Source organism: Leptopilina heterotoma, unplaced genomic scaffold, assembly GCF_015476425.1.
Source record: "Leptopilina heterotoma isolate Lh14 unplaced genomic scaffold, ASM1547642v1 Lhet_27, whole genome shotgun sequence".
NCBI classification, from domain to species: domain Eukaryota; kingdom Metazoa; phylum Arthropoda; class Insecta; order Hymenoptera; family Figitidae; genus Leptopilina; species Leptopilina heterotoma.
The window spans coordinates 2870927-2888716 of NW_025110978.1; the positions used below are offsets into that span (position 1 = coordinate 2870927).

Genomic DNA, 17790 nt, shown 5'->3' on the forward strand with positions numbered 1-17790 from the left:
ATTAAAATTTTAGTATTTTGTTGCAATATTTGGAAAAAAAGTCGAAAAAGTCCGAGGCCTGTAAATAGATAACTAAATCAATATAATAAAAGTAACAAAGAATCACAAAACCAGAATTACTGAATTAGTATCATCCGAAATGAAAAAAAATACTTTCTCATAAAATAAAAAACGGTAGAGAAAAAATACAATATTCTTAGAATATTAATTTGACTCATAACAGGTTGAGAATTGTTCTACTGAAAAATATTTTTTAATAAAACTCGGGTATTGTATGAAAGGAAAAAAAAGAAATGCAACGGAATTCAAATTCATATCACGAATAAGTGATAAATTCTTGTCCTGGAGATATCTATATATACGTGTAGATAAAATAGAATCGAGCGAAAATAAAATAGGCCGAAGTGCATTAAAACTTGAAGTATCTATGATGAAAATCATAAAGGGCTACACGACTAACAAGCTAAAAAATTTTTGATATAACAGCAAATAAAAAGAATCTCGATTGCTGATTGGATGTATACACCTTTTGTTCGATAACACACCGATTATTGCTCCATGTTTGACAAGGAATTGGGTCGTTCGGTCGATCACGTCTATGTCACGGGTCAAAGTCTCATTATGTGTCTCTCTCTCCGATTCTAGTTTTACGTCGTTTAATTATTGAATAACCAAAGATAAAGTAAACAAGACTGGCGACCGTTTGTCTCGCAACTGATGTAATTTACGAGCGCGATATATAATCCATGCAACTGAAAAAGAACGAGATGAGTAAGTCTGCTTTTTATGCTTTCGAAAATTGGAAAAGGGAATTTTCTTCTTCTTCTCCTTCTCTTTGGTTTACGTACCAGAGCCACAATCAATGCTAGGTATAGGTGGCACACTGCTGTTGATGGACGCCTTGTTGAAGAGATAAATCGGATTTGTGTCCGTTCCAGCGGAATAAGAACAGACTCGGGCCTCTGATTCCAAGGATTCGCCACCGCTCATCAGGAGAACTTGGTCTTCCGTTAAGACGCCACATTCTCTCTCGATCGCCTCCTTCAGTTCAGATACACTGGAAAACAAAGAAAGTAACAAGAGTTGAAAGTTTAGATTTAGAAACGATTATAGGAGCGAGCGCTCTTGGCTATATATTATAAAGTCTTCGCTCTCACTCCCTGATCATTTTCCTTTAATGACCATCGCAAATATGTGTATACTACGCCTCATTTGATCGAGAAAGGAGAGAATTTCGAATAGAGAGATATAAAGACATGATTTGCATTGAGGTCTCCCTATAGGTGAGACGCACGACCTGCTTCTCACGAAGTTATAGTTCAAATCATTTTTTCGCATCTCTTTTAACATTTGAATAACCATATTATTTTCCTTGCAATGCTAACATATCCCCTTTCCTCTAATTAAGCATTTAAACCATTCTCACTTCTTTTCTTCGAATAAGTCAAACGAAATTGAAAACCTATCAAAAAGAGTAAGTAGCTGACCGAAATCGCTGCGGACTATTTTTTGATCACATTTATCCACCTTTCTAATCAATTATAAACAGAGAAGATTAAATTTTAGTTTATAGATAAAGAATTCTCCGCAACTACTCTACGTATAAAGGAAATATAAATCTAAGGCGGTAAAGAACTTTTCAGAAATCTCACAGCGAAAAAAATTCTAATTTTATTCCCCCGATAAACTCGCGGAGAAACTTTCACGCTGGGAATAAGGAGAAAATGAAAATTTGCTTTTCTGAAAATTAGAAAAACAAATTTTCCAACTGGTAAAAGATTTACAATAAGTTACTAGGCTTTTTCACGTTGGGAATGAGAAAATGAAAATTTGTTTTTAGAGAGAGAGAATTGGAAAAATGATTTTTTAAATTGTAGAAGATTTACAATAACTGACTGCTAGGCCAATGGCCTTATTAGATTGAAAAAAAGGAAAATTAATTTTGAAGCGATTCGAATTTTCAGAGATTACTCAACAACGAAAGATCCCAATTAAAAGCGCAAACGTCATACGATATTGCAGTGCATGTAAACTTAGCCCTTTCATTACAACATCAATTACGTATTGAATACTAAGGCCAACTATTCTTACAGAGAGGGTATAACCAGAAGTTGACATTAATTCAAACACCCACCAAGCTGTGTGTGCAATCGCCGTCGTCATATGACGTGGATGTCTCGGATAATAATGCAAAAAAAAATTGCATAAATATCATCGCCTACACTCAAAAAAATTGAAAAATCGCTCTTCTTGTATCGAGAAAAATGTTCCTTGTATATTTTCAATTTAAAGAAATACAAATAGAGACAAACTTTGACTTTAACTTACTAATCTTTGCAATTTATTTATCAATTTAATTATTAACAATTTTATTACTTTTTACAATTTATTGATTTTACCTTTACACTTTTATTATTTAAAATTGAAATATTGTCAACAGTATTTAACAAAAATGTATCAAAATATTGACTGTATATAAATAATTTTTCAATTAATATTTCTCTTCCTTTGATGTTCTACTTTTCGTTTCATATTTTTTTCATTTATTTTTCCATTTATTATTTAATTCAATAAAATAAATTTTTAGTTCAATTCCGAAATTTTATTTTTTTCTATTTGCTATTTAAGTTTTAGTTTCTATTTAATAAATAAATAAAGAAACGTTCGAATTTAAATTCCCGATGAATAATTTTGATAAACGAATTTTCCGGTCTACGCAAAAAATTTTAATTTAGCCGATAAAATATATTCAATGAAAATATATTTCCACATAAAAAAGATTCAATACTTCTTTTTCGTGATTAGTACAATGAGCAATAAACAGAAAATTATAAAAGTGAGAAATAAGATAAATAAGAAATTAAATAAATAAAAAATTAGATAACTAAGGAATTAAATAAATAAGAAATTAAGGCGGACTTCGAATGCATTTTTAATTATATCAAGACAATGATTTAAATCTTCCATAAAATTATTTTTATAGTAATCTTTTGAGAGGAAACCAATGGTCAAGATATTCAGACACTTTTTGGATTTTTATTTTTCTTAAAAATTAATAGATTTTAAAATCCATCCGTAATTTTTGTAGAGAAAATATGTTTTTGTATCTGCAAAAAAATTATTGAATAAAAAAATTAATTTTTACAATTTTTGAAGAATTTTTTTGAAAAAAGCATTGTCTTTAGGTTGAAAATGTTAAAAAATACCATTGTTATTTAATTTTTATGTGGAAATTTACTTATTTATTTTTCTAAGTAATTTTAAATCATAATTATTTTATTTTAAAAAATTATAATTTGAAATTAGTAAAAAAAAAAATAAACAAGTGAATTTTTAAATAAAAATATTGAATAACAATAATACAAATAATGTATTTTTTAGCATTTTCAACCTAAAATCAATGCTTTTAAAAAAAAAAAATGCTTCAAAAAGTTTTTATAAATTTTAAAATCTATGAATGTTTAAGAAAAATAAAATTCAAAAAGTGTGAGATTATTTTCTGACCATTGGTTTTCTCTAAAAAAATTACTGTAAAAATAATTTTATGGAAGATTTAAATCATTTTCTTGATATAGTTAAAAATGTAGTAGAAGTCTTCCCTTAAACAATTAAAAAATTAAATAAATAAGAAATTAAACAAATAAGAAATTCAATAAATGAGAAACTGAATAAATAAGAAACCGAATAAGTAAGAAACTGAATAAATAAAAAATTAAATAAATAAGAAATTCAATGAATAGAAAATAAAAAATTGAATAAACAAATAACTTTGATAAAAAATAAGTAAACAGTACTTTTAATGAATGGATAAAAAAATTCATTATTGAAGTGAACTGGAGTGCAATGGACTATTGCAAATTACCAAGAAGTGTGATAATTCGGAAAAAAATTTAGAATCTTTATTAATCACTTTTGTTTAATCATTATTTACGTATCTAGGGTCTCTAAATCCTTCTTTATCTTTAACATTATTGTTGACTTGAAATTATTAGTAAATACACTCGAATCCAAACAAGTATTTTATAGATAAGGTAGCATTCATATATATGATAAAGAAAAAAAATTATTTCAAAGAACCGAATGCATGTGCAAATTTTATTTTATCAAAACTAAATAATTATTGTAGTCATCGGCAAATATAAAAACAATTTGTAAAACAAGTCTAACAGCATTAAAAATACAAATAGATAACTTAAGCCATTATATGTTAATTATTAACCATTTATTTTATATGAATCATCATAAATAAATTTTGACTATTCAAGTTTAGGAAAAAATAAAAAAATACAATAAAAAAATATTTAAAAAAAATTCAAATAGGCTCTGTTTAAATGAAAAATATTACACAGTTATTATTGAATAATGTGAGTGAGAAAATGAGTGTAACCGCATATAGTATAATAATGAAAAACCTTACGTGAATTTAAAGATTAATGAAAGATCTGATAAAGCATATAATAATCCCCAATATTGTTGTACTGGGAAAGTTCAATGACCGCGTTAAACACCAAAGCAAAGGAAAAATTGCGATAAATGTCTATCTGGTTTACACAAATTAAGTCTGCAACTAGGACACGAGTTAACCGAGTTAACTATAGTCACCAGACCTCTACTCATATCAGAACCGATGTCAACCACTACTTAAGCTTCACTCTCCAAGAGATTGTAATTGATGTCTCGACCCCCAAGCTCGGAAGTTGTATACCAAAATAAATATATAAGATATTTTAAAAATGATAACAAAAAAATAAAGAGAATATTTCTTTCAGAGGGAAAATATTTTATAATACAAGTTAAGACTTTAGAGGGGGAGGGATTATGAGGAGAAGTCGTTCAAGTGCCAATCTTTAAATGAACCCCCCTTTTACTCTTCCCGATGAATCAAATTCTGTATATACCACCTTGGCTAATAATATCTCTTGCATCTAATACACTATTTTACACACTGCATGCCCTACATTCACAGGATTGCAGAGTGAACCCTGTTCACTCCCTCTCTGTCTCTGTCTCTCTGGGAAAAAGGCGACAGGCCAAGAAATTTGCACAGCTGTGCTTTGAGAGTGAAAAAAAACGATGAAATTTATGCAGTTTTAGTTGAAAAAATTTTCATTGAAACGAATTCAAGAATTCAAGTTGAGAATCTGTGAAAAATTGAGAAACAAACGAGAATTATTCCAAACACTTCAAGTTTCATGTACGTCACAATCTGATAAATAATCCAACTCCGCAGACATTGTGGCACTCAATTCAATGTACATTTATTTAATACTTTACATTAGCGAAAATGTTTTTTTTATTTTTTCTTTACTTAATATAAACTAATATAAATCGTTTATCATTTATTTATTTATTAATAGTTAATATAAGTAAATTATATTATTAATTGATTTTTTACTTATTTACTTAATATTTGCTTCAATTAGAGAAATTATATTATTGCCGTAAATACAATTTATTCGATTCAAATAACAATAATTGAACTTCAAATTTAAATTTAAATTAAAACTGAAATTTATTTTCAAGTTGAAACTTATTTGGCGATAATAGTCAAGTAATCGATTGTTTGATTAAAATAATCTTTTTCTACTCTTGTGTTCAGTTAAAATTTGCAAAATGTAATAAAAAATGACATTAAAATTATAACAGGGAGCACATGAACCTTTTTCACAGAAAAAAAGAGACGACAAAGGTGAATAATTTTCCAATAATAGGGGACGAAAGAATTACTGTACAATAAGTTATTGATACATAAAGGAGCATATATTTATATCTATTTTGATAAAACTGCTATTGATAAAAAATTAAAATGATTAAGATTACAATCAATCGACATTTGAATGAATTTAAATTTAGAAAATTTTTAATGTTATTAAAATAAAAGAAAAATGGTAAAAATTTCAATAAAATCATTTTTAATAAAACGAAAATAGAATAATTAATAAAATTAAAATATTAAATAACTGAAATAATATAATTTAAATAATAAATTTCTCACAATCAGGGTGGTCACAAGTGTCAGTTTATCAATTTCCCTGACAAAATTCTTTTTACAGGAAAATATAAAAGTTTACGGAAAATGAGCAAAATTTATGAATTTTAATGATTTCTAAAAATTACAATTATAACCGTTCCTGAAGTCAATAATTTTCTACATTTTTCAACTAAACTTCATTTCTAAATCAATTATTTTAAATAATTTTCCGAAAGTTCTTCTAGAATTAAATTATTTAAATATAAAAATTCAATTTTTTATAATAATGTTTTTTTCTTAAGTTATTAAGGTATAATATTTTCAAAAAATTATAATAAAGAAATTTTTACAATTAATTTTTTAAAAATATTTTTAAATAATTTTTAAAAAACAATAATTTTTTAATTATATGGGTACAATTGAAAAATTTCCAAAAAATTGAAATTTGGTAAAATCTTTTAAAAATAATTGAATTTTCGAAAACTATAAATAAAAAAAATCAAATTTTTAAAGAATTTTAATTATAAATATGACTATGATTTCTCCGAAATTTTAATAAGTCTAAAAAAGTAAATTTTTATTTACTTTTTTCAAAGACAATTGAATTTTAGAAAATTACGATAAAACAATTCAAAGAATTAATTTTTCAAAATATTTTAATATAATTTTTCGAAAATAATTGAATTTCTTAAAAGGAATTTTTGTATAATTTAAAAAAACTAATTAATTTTTTGATGAATTTTCATTAAAAATTTTGAACATGATTTTTTTTTCTAAAATGTTAAAAATAATTCTAAATTGTTATTATTTTTTGTATGTATTTGAATTTTCGGAAATATGTTATTGAAAATAGTAGAAATGTTGAATTTAAAAAAATTAGAAGCTAATTTTCATTAACTTTCATTTTTAAATTTACATTTAAAGATTTTTCATTAAAATTTTTGATAATTCAATTATTTTCAAAATTTGCAATTAAAATTCTTCAAAAGTTGATTTTCAAAAATTGTAATAATAATACTTAAAAAAACAATTATTTTCCATTAAATTTTGCAAAATATCGATTATTCAAAAATATTTTTATTGTAGTTGTATTTTAAAAATTTAATTATCTTAAAAAAATGATTCAAAAATAATTTTAAAAAGATTTTTTTATAGTTATTTTTCGCACTTATAAAAATCGAAATAAGTTGCAGTTTTTTTTTACTAAAAATGTTGGTATTTTGTTTACAATATTTGAAAGAACAGTTGAAAAAAAAGTTTCAATTTTCTTAATTTCCCTAACTTTACTGATAAAAATTTTGCTTTCGACATTTCCCTGACTTTACTGACGTGTGGCCACCCTGTAATTCTAAATTAAAGCAAAAGAAAAATTGGTATTAATTTCTATTTTGTTTACAGAAATTCAGTCTGTAAAATATAAAAAAGTATTTAATAGGTTGGAACTATTTTAATAAATAAATATAATGAACAAAATGTAAAGTTGTGAAAAAGTGTCAGTGTGATCCCTGTAATAACTAGAATTGCAAAAAAAAATAAAATAAAATAGTCTCGTTGGATTATTTACATTAAATGTGAATCTTCGATTTATAATTTCGTTCCTTCTTGAAAAAGAAATATAAATTTTCTTGCCATAAAAATTATCTTCTCTGGATGTGCTTAAATGGAAGGATTTCATAACAAATACCTGACTTTCCGAATTTTAGAATATCGATAAACCCATTGGCATTGATTTGACTGATTTCTCATATTCACCGAATTCTTCAATTTGTCCCGTATTTCTTATATACATAATGCGATGAATCTGTCGTTCAATGAATTTAATTAACGAAACCTGCTAAATTAACGAACATTAAAATAAATCCAAAGATTTCAAATTTAATGACTGAAAATTTGAGATGAAATATATGTATTAATAAAATTGTGAAAAATAAAAAAAGAAGAAGAGTAAATCTCACCTCTGTAGAGCAAGTTTGATGTCGAAGGTGATGGTGCTTCCGGTGTCCACGTAAAATATGTAAAGCATGTTGAAAAAATGATGTGAATGATGAAAAAAAGTGAAATTAATTTTTCAATCTCCTTCCCTCCTGAGGAATGACGTTCATCAATAAATTTCCAATTCCTTTTAGTCAGCTTGATTGGGGCCGTACCCCACGTTGTCTGGAACTTGCGAGGACGGCCCCAGAATGTCTACGATTCATTTATCAATAAGCGTTGTCGATAGACTCTTTCTCATCGAGAATTTCAAAGAGAACTCCTTGCTTATCACCCAAATCGCTTGACAATTTCATTCAGATAATGAATTTACAAAATATTGGTCTCAAATAAATTAATTCACGTTTCTATAATATTTAACGACTCGATGGAATTCACAGCTCATGGAATTTATATTGTAGAGAAATGAAAAACTTGTCTCAATTCTTGGAAATAATAACGAAGAAAAGCATTATACAGGTGAGATCATAAAAAATTCGATAAAAGGCTGTGTGTTGTCTTCTTCGTTGTCCAACAGTCAACTTTAGGAACGTTGAAACCAAGATTCTTTAGATTAAAAACGTATATTATTTATATTTATATATATATATTTAAAAAAACTTTTTCTTCTTCTTTTGACTAGAACGAGTCTAGATAATTTTCTTCTTGTTTTCACTCGTTAGCGATTTTTTTAAATTAAAAGTGCACCTTGGCGTGTCCTTGGTGGCATTAGGGAAAAATTAAATAATTAGCCTCACAAGGTCTCAGACTCAACAATTTCGAGGTAGCTTTCAGTCAGACGATGTACAAAAATCAGGCATTCCCCCATGTGTATAAAAAAGCATTCAATAAATAATAAGCGTTTTGTTTATTTTCTTGTTTGTGAAAATTAAATAGAGCTCTGCGGGGATCGTTGACACTGAGTTATATCACTGATTTTCTCAGGTATACATTGAAATCCCTCTTCTAACCTCCGACTTGTTACGATGTCACTTTTTGTGCTTCACCTATAAAGAACAAAGAATTTTTGTTTCCTTTTTTTTAAATTAAAAAATAAATAAATATATCACAGTCGTCGCTCGTTCAGCAATCGACCTGTCAAAAAGGAGAACGGCGTTGCTCGGAATCAGCTGCTCGCCAAAACAAAGCACTCGCGCACACCAAAATAAATAAATTAATAATAAGTTTACATCATCAGGAATAATGGTTGATGTACCAATTTTCCTTGTTGAATGTTTTCGTGAATTACCTGAGGATGTCCTGTATAAATCGTGTTTCGATCTCTCAAAAAAAACAGGGTCTTCGTTGAACCACAACAAACAATGCTGCGCCACTCGCTAACAACGAATGCGCGTACACTAAACAAAGAAGTTCACTTTCGCTCCAAGTTTTACTATTATTTAACGTTTAATTAATGATTTTGCACTTATTTAACTGTTTGGGAGTTTGGCACTTAGTATTTTATCTACTGTCCTTTAATTTAAATGTCCAATAACTGAAGAGAAAAAGTCAACTTTTTAATGCTCTTGCACCTTTCCCCCAGGAGCAACTAGCTCAGTAAACTCCCAATCAACATTTTGTTCTGACGCATCGCGACGCCAGCTGTTTACTGATGGTGGAGGAGTGTGAATCGAAACAAGCACGGAGGACAGAAGGTCTGATTCGCTGCTGCTCTCAAAGATATTTTACTTTGTTCCTCTCTCTCACTCTTGTGCGCACCACGTACTGCGCATTTGGTTGTTTAGTTGCCTCACGCGGGTTCATAAGGAGTCCAGGGCTGTATGTTTATATTTTCCTCCACAGTTTCCAACAAAAATCACACTATGAATATTATTTAATGTTACAGAACATGGTAAAAAACATATAAGATAATTCATTTTTTTTCCAGAATTGTTTCTTTCCAGTCAACTATCCAATTTTACAAAACTAACCTCAAAATCGAAATTTTGCAGTTTCTTTCAAAATCCATTGAAACCTCGTAAATTTATAACAAAAAATTAATTACCCGATAATATAATGTCACTTATTCATTTTTTGGGTAAATTAATTAGAAATTTCATAAAATAAATATTTACATGTAATAATATTTAATTTCTATTATTTACGTTGGTAAAATATTCTTTTTTCCTCTACGGTTGGTAGCATTGGTGGTTTTTGCAACCCCACTTGAAAACTGCCCCTGACTGAAGTTGTTTTTTGTTTATAAACCGTTGGAAAAATATTGAAAATGTTAGACGTTTATTTACAAGTGGAAGTGCAAATGTTTTATAAGTTTTTGAATCAAATTTTCATTGTTCAGTGTAATTTTTCATTCCGACAATCAGATGAATTAGAATTTATAATTTGATTTATTACATATGGTAATTTTAATTGATTTTGCAAAGATTTTCCGATTTCGAATCAGCATAACCTCAAAAAAAAAAAACGTTTTTTTATGAAGTGAATACAGATAGTATTTTTGCATAATAGAACGGTATGAATTATTGTCTCGTATAAAAACGTTTTTTAATAAAAAGCAATTTTTCGTCTTTTTCAAAAATTGACGGTAAACGGGTAAATTCGCCAAAATTTCATTGTTTTTTGGCGTCAAATACGAAAAAAATGTATCTAATCTTCATTACAGCACATGGATTTTCAATTGTTTTTTTATATTTAATAAGTTTAATTATATTTATAATAAAATAATTAAGTAGCAATTTATTAAAACATATTAATAAATGAATTTCTGAAAAAACTTTTCTAAATTTGATTTCTGTATATCAGTTTATGAAAATCAAGTTTAAAATTCTTTTTCAAAAAATAGATGTCTTGTTTTTATTTCAGATTGCTTCTTAATTTTCATATGATATAAAAAATAAAATTATTATTTTCTTTATTTTCAGGTTTTTAAAAGATTTCGTATATACAATATCGAGTGAGCAATCAAATAAAGTTTTTTCCCACGCAGTAATTATGTTATAATTTGGTTCGTTTGGTAAATAAAAGGTATGAATTTAATTTACTATCGTAGTATAATTATAAAAATATTTGTATTTATCTTAAATGAAAATATGAAAAATTGAACATGTTTCAGTGAAAAAAAATTTCTAATATGAAAGTTTGATATTTAAGAAACGTGAATTTTATAAATTTAAATAACCTATGAATCATTTTACAAAAGTTAATTAACTTTGTGCACACTCATGGCAGAAATAGAAATACAAAATTTTAAATATCATCTTATTTAAACACTCGCATTTCGAATGAAACACGCCTTTCGAGTGTTTTTAAATTTTCACAAATTTCTATTCATCGCCAGAAGAAAAATATTGATTTGATAGAAATAATTACGTATTTTCGAATATATTATCGAATAAATATTATTTGCAACAAGAATTTATTGTGTCAAACATTAATTGTTGGGAAAGGCAGAAATTATTTTTTCCAATTTGATATACAATTTGACTTGAAATTTGGTCAAAATAAATATTTTTCTTCGATTTGGTTGAAATAAATATTTATTTTCGTTTTGGTTGAAATAAATATTTATTTGGTTTGTTTCAAATAGATATTTATTTAATTTCATTCAAATAAATATTTATATGATTTCGTACAAAGAGATATTTACATATTTTATTTGGTGCAAATAAATAGTTTTTTAGATTTGGTTAAAATAAATATTGTTTATATTTAATTAAAATAAATATTTATTTGAGTTACAAAAAGAAATTATTTTCAAAGCTCAAATACAACTTTTGGTTTTCTTAAAAATCAATTGTTAATTTTCTTTTGTATATTTGATGCATATAAAATTTAGAAACGCTTTTAAATATTTTTTTTTTGCTCTTTTAAATTTTAATTTTCCGTCCATGGCAATATTTTGCATGGATTAAAAAGCTTTTGAGAACTAAGAGTTTTTATTTTCATGTCGTATTCTTCTTTTTAATTTTTTCCTTCTTCTCGTTCAGAACAAAAAAGACTTGAGACTTTGGTCAGTTTTCAAATAATTTTACGGCGAACACTATTTATAGGCAACAAAGAGTAAAGCTTATTTCAAGTGTTTCGAGAACAAATAATACTCCTGATCACCATTCGCTCTCCATTCTCGTCTTCCACTTTATACTTTCAGAGCTAAAACTCTTTATGTAGAATCGTTTAGTTACAGAGTTTAAATTTATCTTATTATTACAATATTTATTAATATTTTTTTCATTAAAAATATTTTATTATTATTAATATTATAATATTATACAAAGAAAAAAATTATTTGATTCAAATAACAGATTACTTGTCTATTATCAAATAAATATTTACTTGGAATAAAATAATTTTTATTTAAATCAAATAATTATTTCCATTTCTGTACCGTGAAAAATAACTATAGACAAATCTTTCAAAATTTATTTTTGAATAATTTTTCGAATTAAATTTTCGAAATTTGTAATTGAAAAGATTTTGAATAATAGGAATTTTATAAAATTTAATTGAGAATAATTTATTTTTTTTCAAGTATTTTATTACAATTTTTGAAAATCAACTTTCGATGAATTTTAATTGCAAATTTTGAAAATAATTGAATTCTCAAAATTTTAATGAAAAATCTTCAAGTATAAATTTACAAATGAAAATTAATGAAAATTAGCTTCTAAAAATTATATTACAAGTATTTTTGAAAAAAGTAATTTTTAGAATTTTTTTCATTCTAATTTTTTAATATTCAATTATTTTCAATTACAAAAAAAAAAAAAAATTTTCAAAAATTCAAATACATACAAAAAATAATAATATTACGATTTTTTAGAATTATTTTTAACAATTTGGAGAAAAAAATCATGTTCCAAATTTTTATTTAAAATGCTTTGAAAAATTAAATAGTTTTTTCTAAATTATACAAAAATTCTTTTAAGAAATTCAATTATTTTCGAAAAATTACATTACAATATTAGAAATGATTAAATTATAGAAGATAGGTTTTAAATTGAAATTTTTAAAATTTTATTTCCCGTGGAAAAACAAATAAGAAGTATTTTTAAATATTGGTTTAACAAAATTATTCAAGTTTTAAATAATTAAATTTAGAAATCAGTGAAAGGTCAGGGAAATAGAAAATAAATTTTTTGTGACAACATTGAATTAAATAAATTAATTTTTCGAGTTTTTCTGTATTTTTAATTGACGAAAGCGACTTTTTTGCGCCTTAAAATCCAAGACCTGTACAATAGATATTATTTTATTTATTTTAGAAATATATTTTTTGTCATTGTACTCATATATTTTTTCTGTTTTTATATATATAGAGGAAGGAGAATAATATTGAAAAGAATTTATTGTCGAGGGGTTATTTAGGAAGTATAGCCGTTCATGTGGGAGGAACTAGAGATACAAATCAGTTTTACGGAAAATCATACTATAGAAGAAAAGGTTCCAACTCTTTCGGGTATGAACACGCAAAGTCCTGTTCAGACACGCTTATGAATTGATAGCAAGTGTTGTACATGTGCCTCAAACTCTCTGGATTATTATTTCCTTCTTTTTTTCACATATAATATTTATGCGCATCATGCACGGTGCATAAATAAGTATATAAGTTACTCATTAAGATTTTTATCGAATATGAAATTAGCCATTGATAAGAATTCTTAACTAACACTTTCTTAACAACCCTCTCTTTTTATGATAAATGACTATTTATCATAATTAATCAGTCCTTAGTTGGAGTATTTCTATAATTGAAGTTTTGTTTTTCTCTTTGAATCATAAGAATATAGCTTCAATTAGTTTACAATTAGGAGGAAAAAACATGAATGTTGATTTTGATTCTTCTAATTTTTATTTCTTTTTTTTTAGTATTTTATTATTTTAGTTCTTTTAGATTTTCCTTTAAAATTATTGTGGTTTTTGTTTTTTTTACAATATTTATGACTTTGATGTAATATAATTTCTGTATAGGGGTTTTTTCTCCTTTTATTTATGGTTCGTAGATGGAAAAAAAGGTGATGGTGGTTTTGAACGCTTCACAGGAAATTAAATTTGGGGTTGAAAAGTTATTCGCATGAATAAAGGATTTCTAGGGTTTTGAATAATATTTGAAACTAAAGTTTATAAATTTTTCCGACAATTTGAATATATATAAATTTCTTTTTTAATTTATATTCATGCCGAAGGGTTTTTATCTGTATTTTTAGTATCTAGTTGCTTTGAAATACGCGTCGAGAGAAAAAATCGTTAAATGAAAAGTTTTTTTTAAAATCAAATTTCAGTAATTTAGTAATTTGTTTTCTACACAGACTTGAAATCTTTTTTCATTTTCTCTTCTTTTTTAATTTTGTTTTTCATTCTATTTTCTCTTTTACTCTCCGTTATTCTCTTTTATATATTCAATTTTTCACTCTCCATTAAATTCTTTTTTTCCTATTTGTTTTTCATTTTACATTTTTTTTATTTTTTATTTTTATTCATTAATTTTATATTTGCTTTTCGTTCTATTGTTTTTCAATTTTGTATTAAAATTGAATTCACTTTTTTCATTTTAGTTTCATTTTTTGTATTACTTTTTTATTATTTATTTTATTTACCATTTTAAATTTTTCGATTTAATTCCTTTTGGCTTGAATTAAAAGAATAAAAATAATAATACAAATAGTTGTTGAAAATTGTTTTCTTAAATTGTAGGAAATTCTCAAGTTTAGAGTATATATGTGAAGTTTATAATAATTAACTTGTTTTAAATTATGCAAGAGAATATATTAGAATTCTTTTTTTTTAAATGAAAATTGGTTTTATAGCGTTTATTATGTCCTAAACGTGTTAAACTCTTAAATGAGACACGTGTGTTGTCTTAATAATTATTCCCGTGTTCACTGACAGAAACTGTATTCATTTTTAGTGCAATTGTTTTCTTCCGCGTAGTGAATCTTGGCGAGAAGTTCTGTGCAAAGTACAGTAACATTAGCAAAATGAAGAAGTCATTCCACACGTAGCGATTATTATACAAAAAAATAGAAGAAAAAAATATTAATAATAATAATAAATTCTAGATTATCATTGAAAATTATTTATCTGGAAAATTTAATGAATCATTCTTTATTTTAAAATATTACATTTACTTTAAAATTTAAAATTACTAATTTATTTCCAATGTTGCAATTTTCAAGATAAATTTTCAACAATTTAATAAATAAATAGAAAATAAATTTTGAAACAAACAAAAGAAGAATAATTTCGAGAAAACAATTTTTAAAATATAAAGTATTGAAGAAATAGCAAAAATTCATTTGCATACATGATTTTCTTTTGAAATGTAAAGTGTACAAAGTACAATAATATTCTTTTTCCGCAATCATTACCAAATAAGAGTGTTATTGCATCAGTTTAGAAAGTATTAATTTAAATCTATAATCATTATCATGAAAAAACAAAAACAAAATACACATAAATGTTTGCATTTTTCCTTTTTTTCCATAATAACACATTAATAATAATTGAGGCCTTGGATCCAATAACTCGCCCGACGCTCGGAGGAACGCGCAACTGCCAGTCAGTGAGCAGTGAGCGCCTCTGGGCCACTCACTGCTACCCGGCTGGTATTAGCGCGTGCCTTCGAGCGTCGGGCGAGTTATTGGATCCAAGGCCTCAATTGCTGTGCGTTTTTAAGAAACTTCAAGTTCTCTCTCATTCTTTCTCTCTAAAATGGGTCAACGATCGATTCAAATTAAAATTTTTTTCCAAAGAATGAAATACTAAATGAGCTGTGTAGTGACTCAAAAACAAAATACATATATGCGTAGTAAATGTAAATTTTTATCTTTATTGTGAAAAAAATGTGAATTTAATAATTTTTTTTCGTGTATTATGGTTCTATAAATTTGTTTTTAAATTCTTATAGTCACATATTATGAATAAGAATCACTTTATTTACATTTCGGTTTATAAGACGTAAAATAAACTAAAATTGCGTCTGATATTGTGAACGTAAAATGCATTTCACATTGACAATACACATTAGACGCATTTTAGTTTGTTTTACGCCTCTTTTTACCGATTTAAAGAAATATATATTGATAACAAAAGAGTAGAAAACAATTGCACAATACAGTGTGTCATAAGCGTCATAGTTTCTTTATTTTTTCTTTTAAAGTCGTTCGATTTCGATCGACAATTTAAAAAACTAATTTCACTTTTAAATTATTGGTTTTGATAATTTTTGTTTATTTGCGACATTACAATGTTACAATTACGTTTATTTTTTCTTCCATTTCATCTATAGTTGTAGGAATAAGATTTTGTTAGTTCTTTGAAATTTATTACACGCACTTAATTTTAATTCAATCAAATGACTTAATTAATTTGTTTCGGTACATATCTAATTTTATTTAAATTAATTAGAAATGTCCAATTTGCAAAGTAAACACGTGATGATAATACCACAATCTCATTTGTTTTTCATTGTTTTGTTTATTTGAATATGCATTAAGTTTCAATTTGTGTTGATTTTTAAACGCATTTAGTGCGTACAATTTTTTCTCTTTGGAAACAGAACAATTAGGTAATTTTATTCAAGTATTTTTTCAATTTAGGGACAAAATTTTGGATAAAAGTTGTAAATAAAATAAATACAAAATTTATTTTGTTTATTTATTTATTTAAAGTAAATTTATAATTACATTTTAAATTATTAAATGAAATTATTCTATTTCACCGAACAAAAAATTTACTTGATTCAAATAATAGATTTTTCCACTTTTAAAGAAAAGCATTTATTTGTAGAAAATATTTTTCATACATTTTCTATAGAATTCTTTTTACAAAAAAATGCACATTGGAAATTGCGGATAAAAATATAAATAGAATGATTTGTTCGTTTCGTCGTAAAGCAATATTATAATATATATATATTTTTCTGCAAATAAATTGATATTTTTTTCTGTAAACAAATTGACAGGCGTGAAAAAAAATAAAAATTTGTTCTATTGAAATGCATCTTGCATTTTTTAAAGAAATTGTATAAATATAAATGTGTGACCTAGAAAGAGGTGCAGCATAACAATACAAAAATATTATCGTTGATATTTGTGTGCAGTAAAGTTCACACGAAATTTATGATTTGAAGTCAGTGCAGGCACTTGATATTAGAATACAATACCGCGAGTATGAGTCGTTGCTGAATAATAATTCACATCGTCACTGAAACATATACACAATATACACTTTAGAGATTGCTACTTATTGCGTTGTTGTCTAATCAGCATTTTTATGCAATATATAAAGATAGTGGTTTTAAAGAGAAAGAATGACACTTCAACTGCCCTTTCACACTATAGAACAAAAATTCTAACTTTACTATTAAGAAAGAAAGAAAGAAACAAGAAATATACAATAGAGACGAAAAGTCAAGAAACTGCACGATTTATTGTCTTTATTTTTTTCATTCATGTAGAGTTTACACACCTGAATAGATATTATTGAGTCAATTCAGATAAAATGAAAACAATTCTATGAAATTTTTTACGAATAAAAATTATTATTGTATTAAAATTATAATTTTTTAATTTAATCAATTACAAATATGTTGAATCAGTAAATAATAAATAGATAAGTAATTAAATCTAAAAACAAAAAATTGATGTTAATCACTAACTAGAAAAATTTTTATGATAATTTCAAAATTGGAGAGATTATTTTTGTAAATAAGTTACTAATGACACTTATTTCGTTAAAAAAGGCACTAATGGTAATGTTTTCTTAACTGACTTTTTAAATACGTATTAAGAAATTAATTCTAAGACAAAAATAATCCGAGAAAAATTGGGGACCATAAACATATAGCAAATTAAAGTAAACTAAAAATTGAAATTCATTAATATTAATAA

The 17790-nt window shown here is 25.5% G+C and overlaps 2 protein-coding genes across 9 annotated transcripts in view; one reads left to right on the forward strand and one right to left on the reverse strand.

Moving 5' to 3' along the window:
- The window catches only part of LOC122503718 (RB1-inducible coiled-coil protein 1), a 33862-nt gene extending 24219 nt beyond the window's left edge, over window positions 1-9643 (reverse strand). For 2 of the 4 annotated variants that reach the window (XR_006301778.1, XM_043614378.1), the window contains exons 1-2: window positions 7927-9643; window positions 849-1057 (exon numbers count right to left, since the gene is read on the reverse strand). Coding sequence is in view for 3 of the 4 variants with exons in the window: in XM_043614378.1 (XP_043470313.1) it covers window positions 849-1057; window positions 7927-7994 (277 nt within the window). In the remaining variant the exon portion in view is untranslated. The remainder of the gene's footprint in view (window positions 1-848; window positions 1058-7926) is intronic. The other 2 variants (XM_043614379.1, XM_043614380.1) reach the window with 2 other exon arrangements.
- A 483-nt stretch (window positions 9644-10126) lies between these two features.
- The window catches only part of LOC122503805, a 244198-nt gene continuing 236534 nt past the window's right edge, over window positions 10127-17790 (forward strand). For 4 of the 5 annotated variants that reach the window (XM_043614506.1, XM_043614505.1, XM_043614507.1 and 1 more), the window contains exons 1-2: window positions 10127-10302; window positions 10825-10927. The gene's annotated coding sequence lies outside the window, so the exon portion shown is untranslated. Of the gene's footprint in view, window positions 10303-10322; window positions 10416-10824; window positions 10928-17790 lie in introns of those variants that run through there. The other variant, XM_043614509.1, reaches the window with a different exon arrangement.